The following is a 6653-nucleotide window of genomic DNA, read 5'->3' as shown; positions in this document are numbered from 1 at the left end:
GCCGTTCATTTCGTCCAGAATGATGAGCTGAAATTGTAAATAAAACACGGCACCAAAGCCAATTATTAACTTTCACGTATGATTTGGAAGAAGAAAAAAAAAAAAGATGCTAAGCGGGCGCCTTTCAATCGGTCGCAGACAAAAGCGGCAAGCGGCTGTCACGCTGCGCGGCGGCTCGCTCCTCACCGGCGCGCGGCGGACAGATTAAAGGCGCCGATGAGCATGCCGCGCTGGAAACCATTTTGCCATGAAAAGTGCGTCTTGTTGAGCCGCTCCGCTGGCGACTTGAAGCCAGTCACGAGAGCCAAGTTAAACAACGCGGGCATGCGGGCTCAAGGACGAAAGTGGACTTCCCCTTTTGGAGCCAAATTAAGCGTGGCGGTAATTGTTCAATCATTTCAAGCTGCTTTGATGACGCTGGTGTTGCCTTACGTGCAACTTGAGGATCCTCGCTGAGGCCGAGGCGTGCCCGCACTCGTCGGTCAGTGGAAGCTGTCGCTCACAAATCAAAAGTCCAAAACCAAACTCGAAGCTGATAGCTGAGAGCAGCTTTTAGCGCTCCTCGACCTCTTTGTGTTCCACTGTAATACGGGAACACACTTTTGGGGTCATTTGCTGTCATTTTATTTTCTTTCCCAAGGTCATACTTTAACTCAACGTGTGTTTTTCCTCTCATTCAGTGTTTCTCAACTAAAACAAAGTGGTACCGTATTTTCCTGACTATAAGGAGCAGTCTCAAAACTTTTTTTTTTTTAAATGCATGTGTGCAAATACAGTGCCCCCGTTGACATCCGTCTCTCCCCGACGCCTTAATTGCACCTGTATGGTGTCCTATAACTCGCCGAGAGCTGTGTTTACGGTGATCTATCACCTTTCTGCACAAGTCCCGACAGCCCGGGCTCTTTGGTCCGGCGCCAACATCCGATCGGCCGGGCAGCAGCCGGGCGGAACGGCGATGAGTGACGGCCGGCAGAAGAGCAGGCTGAGGAGTTAACTGTCGTCATGGCGATGCTGCCAGGCTGCGTGCCTTTAGCTGCCCGCGAACGCGCCCGCTCGTATTGATCTCAGTGATCGACATGGCAGGAATGTAGACGCTCCTCGGTGCCCCCCCCCTACCCTTCCTCCCCCCGATGTGCCCTGACCTGCCTTGTCGCACATCTGTCTACTCTCCGTCTTCTCGCTAACACGGCGGCCTTAGATCATCTCCTCCTCAGCCACGCTTGACTTGTGCTTACCTGGGGAGAAAAAAAAGTGTCTTGCCTCCCTTTGTCACCACCACTTTGATGTCTCAAGTGTGATTTGTCCGCTTTCCCTTGATGACATGAAAAGCGGGACGGCGGGACTCCGGGCTTCGTCCTGCCGCCGCCGATCCACGACTCAAACAGTCGGCTCCGGCGCTCTGCTGGATACGATTACCGGGAAGAGGGAGGCGCAAGACATTGAGGCCTCCTCAGGCGTGACATCCACTTTACCTCCAACTTACACGAGACTTTTAAGGGGCTCTGATTAAATTATGCCTTGAAACCATTTTGGAAAAGAGAATAGCCCTTCGCCGAGGTTGAGCTGTTAACAAAATCCGACTCCATTCTCACTAGCCGACGTTTGTACAATTAGCAGCATGTACTCTGACAAGAATAAGGCAGTAGATACCATTTTAATTTTTTTTTTTCTGCCATCTTCATGTCAAGAAACTATGTTGAAGTAACTTGATGAGATTCACTTGTACAAAAGTTGCGCTTTGCCGCCATTGTAGCTGCAAAGCTGAGTCCATTGAATAACATACCAAGACGTTTTAAGAAACTTGAAAATCCATTCGACAAAAATTTTACTTAAGCCTTGCAAGAAAAGTCTTCAAATATTTTCTCGAGTGTTCAAATTGCACGAGTAAAAGCCAAATAGTTGAAAAGTGTCGACATCGAGCTGAGGCTGAACAAACGCCGTGTGTGGCGGGACTGTCGACTGACTGAATAGGCACCTGCGTTTGTCCCGAGCACACAGCTAACGGGGGATTTAGGGTCTAATAGTAGACCCTCCGCCGCCCCCCTTGTCCTTTTAAAGCCTATTGATCCACATAATCAGGGCCAGAATTAAGTTGTGACAGAGGCTTCTCAAGAAGACGCTGTTGGATAATTGAGGGAGGCCTCAAGGCCACAGCGGTGACGGCTCACGTCGGGCTTCACGCGTCGGGCCTCACGCGCCTCTCCCAGATGACTCGCTAACAATGAAAATCTGCTTGTGTTTTTAGCAGCGAGACAATGAAAGTTTTCCGTGGATTTAAACCATCGGCGAAAACTCTGAATCGACTTGTTTGAGCTTGCGCTCGTTAATCGGGAACCAAACTCCTGAGCTTAAGCCGTCGCCGGGAAAGACATTTAGCGATGTGTTTTATAACGGCGCGGTAGCGGTGACACGGATCGACAATCACAACACCCTCGGCGTGACGAGATACGACGTGACTTAATGGACGTTGCCGATATTACCATTTGCTGGAGTTGCGCTAAATGTCGTGCGTGGACGGACGGATGGTAATCATCAATTACGATTCATCAATGTGATGTAATTTGCGGGATGGATAAGATCAACGTCTAATGAGAGCCTAAGTGCTGCCGGCGTTGTTAACGACGTGTCACATTTTCATACTCGTCAGAGTGAGGCCGACCGGCTTCAATCGACGGTGATTCATGACGTGAATTTTCAAGCGCAAATTACAAACACATTCAAATATGTTTCTTCAATCTTAGATGTAATTAGCTTAATCGGTGAGAATACGATTTTTTTAAATCGAACAATTCCTGATGCAGTTTGGATACGGACTCTAACTGGCTAATTTGGCCATCTTGTGTCAAGTTACCATTCCAAAATCAACACGGTTCCTCCTCAAATATTCTCCAGTAATCCTTGAAAGTGGAATGAGAGCTCCGCGGAAACCCTAATCCGCCTCTGCCAAGGCGTTAAATCGGTGTTTGAACAGGTGCAGATGAAAGCGGCCGCAGGTGAGGGCGAAGGAATGACCACCTTGTGACTCATCCTCGCGCTCTGACTTGGTCGCCGATCAAAGTTGCCGTCAACGGTGTTGACAGATCAATGTTTTCACCGATTTCAGATGATATTAATTGACGCGCACCTGCGTTTTGATTCACCAATGACTCGCCAGCGATCCGTCAACGGTTGGCGCGCTGGCGTAGGCAGAAGTGTTAATAATCAGTGTAAAATGTGTTGAAGGGCTTTAATAGTCTTTGGGAACACTTTGGCCTAATGACGAATGACAGGAATGATGAACGTGATAGCTGCTCTCCACAGATGGAGTCATGATGTCACGTCAGTCAACCCTTTCACAGTGTCCACGAATTCCTGATACCGATACCAAGTATCAATACTCACCCACCCTAATCTTTTGGAGACATCCAATGGTCAAATTCAACCCAATTATTGTTAATTGTGGACCCGACTTCAGACCATTAACTGCCCTGAACCCGGTCGTCCTAAAAAAGATGACATCATTCTTCTTTAGTGTGATGAGTCCTTCTATATCAACACCATAGGTGTGCTTGGTAAAGTTGTCAGTTAGCAGGCGTGTTTATTTTGGAAACCGCCGCCTTTCAGATCTCGTTTGACGACTCTTCCCGAGATAAGACCCAGCGAGTACTTTTCGTGTCTGAACAGACGACCTCTCGATTGAGTTTCCCTCCATGGGACCGATTGAAACTTCAGACGGCAAAAGATGTTGCGACACGTCGGATCAAGAAGAGCGTCTCTTCCCGCGCCGGCCGACTAAACGCGACACTGACGATCCGATGAGAGACGGGGTTAGATGTGAGAGAAGGTCATGTGACTCGGAAGGGGATCGGAGGAGAGAGGGCGGGACCACCTGAATCACTCTTACCTTTTACTTCATCCCGTCACTGAGCCCCCAACACAAAAGAACCAGCCACCAAAGCAAGAGCGATTGTTTCTCCCCTGGGATGCCTTCCGTATAGGACTCACAGCCAGAACTGGATCCCCTCGGCCATGTTCGGGCCCGGGCAACTGGTCTCCGCTCTCCTGCCTGCGGTTTTCCATTCACCCGTGGCGCCATTTTTTCCCGCCTTCCCGGCCCGGCAGTTCCTCATCCCGGCGGGGCCTTACATCAGCTACGAGGCCCTGAGGAGTTACCTGCAGCCCGAGCCATGCAAGGAGGCGTTCTTGCTGGCCACGCGGGCTATCGGCATGGCTCCGCTGATGGATGGTGTGGGTGAGTCCAACCTCTACCGCACATCATTGATTTAATTGGTAGAAATTAGCTTTTTTAAAATCGGCAAAAATCAGTTCAGTTCCGATGACATTACAATTTTATTTTCTCTATGGCTTTTAGGGTCACGCATTGTCGTTATGTTGAACTGGACCGAAAAAGTTTGAGAACTTCCGCTTTAGTGATTGTCAAATCGCGTCTATAAGACGTGAGCTTCCAGTGTAAATGTTTACAAAAGATCAGCTCATGACGAACAATCAATTATCAAGCCGTGCTGAAGCGCACCTAATGATTGCTATGCTAATTAGCCAGTCGAGAGTCATTAGCTTCCTGTCACCCGTTGGCGATTCCGTTAATTTGGCGCCGTGCCATTATTCCCCACCCTCCCCCAGATGAACAGAGGCCGGTGAAGCAGCGTCGAGCCCGCGCCAACTACAGCAGCTGGCAGCTCGAGCAGTTGGAGAAGGCCTTCGAGAGCACCCACTACCCCGACGTGTTCATGAGGGAGGCCTTGGCCCTCCGGCTGGACCTCATTGAAGCCAGAGTGCAGGTCAGACTACCGAATACAGTCTCCTTGAGGACAGAAAATCGACATTACGTATCGTACAAAAAAAAAAAAAGTGTTGACATATTGTCAATGTGACGCTCGTGTCAAGATGGATGTGTAAGATTACACACCTGCTAATTCTCGCCAGCCAAGACTAATATGCGGCTGAAGCAGCTGCAGAATGATTCATTTCAAACTATGCTGTCCTTTGTTTTTGTTTATTTAGTGTGCTTGGATTGATCTGTATCTCTTCACAAACTTTTTTTTTTCTTAAGACTAAGTAATGCAAGAAATAATATATCAAATTGTCTAAGTCAGGGGTGTCAAACTCATTTTTGTCACGGGCATAGTTTCCTTCGAAGAGCCAAAACGGTTAAAATATTTTGAAAAATGAATGGAAATAAAAATTGCTGGCAATAACTATTTTTTAAAACTGATTTCAATTTTTAATTTAGTATTGGCACATGAAGTCGATGCACAATTTGTCTTCGCGGGCCACATAAAATGATTTGTCGGGCCGTATTTGGCCCCCGGGGCCTTGAGTTTGACACCAATGCTCTATGTAGTAATGAGCCTTCTGGAAAGTACTATTTACTGTATATTCCAATTTATTAAGATTATTTTCTGAATGTGACTCAAGGTTTGGTTCCAAAACCGGCGTGCCAAGATGAGGCGTCAGCTGAAGCTTCAGGGCCAGCGTGCTCAGCCCAAAGCAGACTGCAGCGGAGACGTCCCGGATAAAACAATGCACCGTTTTAAACATTGCATAGACGCTTCCGACAGTGAGCACTGGCCGCGAGCTCAGGAAGGCGACGACGACAACTACCCGTGGACAAAAGCAGCCGGCGTTGCGGCGGCGGGTCAGAACTCAGAGCGGCTGCGTTCCAGCAGTATCGCCAAGCTGAGGGCCAAAGCCAGGGAGCACGAGGCCGAGATTGTCGGCGCGGTGGTCCAAACGCAAGAAGTGGAAGCCGCTCACTGTGATTGATCACTTTCCTGCTTCCTGTTTTTACAGATCACCATCACCAGATAACATCACACTGTAAAAGTGAAGAAAAAAAAAGACTGCTGCCATGGACACAACCACGGACTTCATTGGAGGATCTCAGACTGGCAATGACCGGACCTTAACCTTGACTAATAATGCATTTTACCTTCTTAAGAGGAGACTGAAGGGAGAAACTACCAGAAACAAACAAGAACTGCTGCGGTAAAGGCCTGGAAAGTTATTTCAAAAGAAGAATGAAGACAATGAATGGCAACAACAGAGTCAACTTTGCCGTTCCGATACTTTTGGAGGGGACTATAGCTGGACCAGGCCTTGATTTTGTTACTTAAGTAAAACACGCATGTTTACTTTAAATAAAACCAAATTGAGTTATGTGATTAAGCAATAATGCCTCAAAATGTGACGAAAGCACCGCCAGTTGTTGACATATTGCTTTTCCCTGTTTTTTTTCTACATATAGACTTTAAATTCCTTCTTGTTTTGTATGTTGATGTAAATAATGTTGACAGCACACCTTATTATGAACCAGTGTAGTAAAACACTGCACCCTACTGGACAACTTCATAGGCAGACTTTTTTTTTTTTTTTTTTTTTTTAGCTAGACCAAATATAATACTGTATATACTCATACATAGATGATTTTGGCTAATTTATCTTTGAATATAGAAATTTGGTTTCTATTCTTGACTCAATTTTTAAAATTTCAATTAAATTGTCTATATTTTTAAAATAGCTTACATTTGTTATATGTATATATTTTAATATCCACAGGTGAGTTTTGAAGAAATAAATAAAGTACTTTTTAATTTCTTCGTTCGTTCGCGCTTCGACGTTGGCGCCGAAACCCTAAGCCAATCACACACTCGCTA

At 46.9% G+C, this 6653-nt stretch overlaps 1 protein-coding gene across 1 annotated transcript; it reads left to right on the top strand.

Annotated features, from left to right (window-relative positions):
• Positions 1-102: 102 nt before the first annotated feature.
• On the top strand, positions 103-6594 carry LOC148383932 (uncharacterized). Its single transcript, XM_088356988.1, has 3 exons — positions 103-4231; positions 4621-4778; positions 5416-6594. The coding sequence occupies exons 1-3, from the start codon at positions 4009-4011 to the stop codon at positions 5761-5763; spliced, it is 729 nt and encodes a 242-aa protein (XP_088213114.1). The 5' UTR covers positions 103-4008; the 3' UTR covers positions 5764-6594.
• Positions 6595-6653: the final 59 nt, after the last annotated feature.

Source organism: Syngnathus floridae, chromosome 17 (assembly GCF_059516105.1).
Source record: "Syngnathus floridae isolate MCC-2025c chromosome 17, RoL_Sflo_1.0, whole genome shotgun sequence".
Classification (NCBI taxonomy): Eukaryota; Metazoa; Chordata; class Actinopteri; order Syngnathiformes; family Syngnathidae; genus Syngnathus; species Syngnathus floridae.
Note: the sequence above shows the minus strand (reverse complement) of the source record. Positions and strands in the feature narration are given on the sequence as shown.

Coding starts and splice junctions, on each gene's coding strand:
- LOC148383932 (XM_088356988.1), top strand. CDS start 4,009: ATGTTCGGGCCCGGGCAACTGGTCTCCGCTCTCCTGCCTGCGGTTTTC. Junction 4,232..4,620: donor TCCGCTGATGGATGGTGTGG/GTGAGTCCAACC, acceptor ACCCTCCCCCAG/ATGAACAGAGGCCGGTGAAG. Junction 4,779..5,415: donor TCATTGAAGCCAGAGTGCAG/GTCAGACTACCG, acceptor ATGTGACTCAAG/GTTTGGTTCCAAAACCGGCG.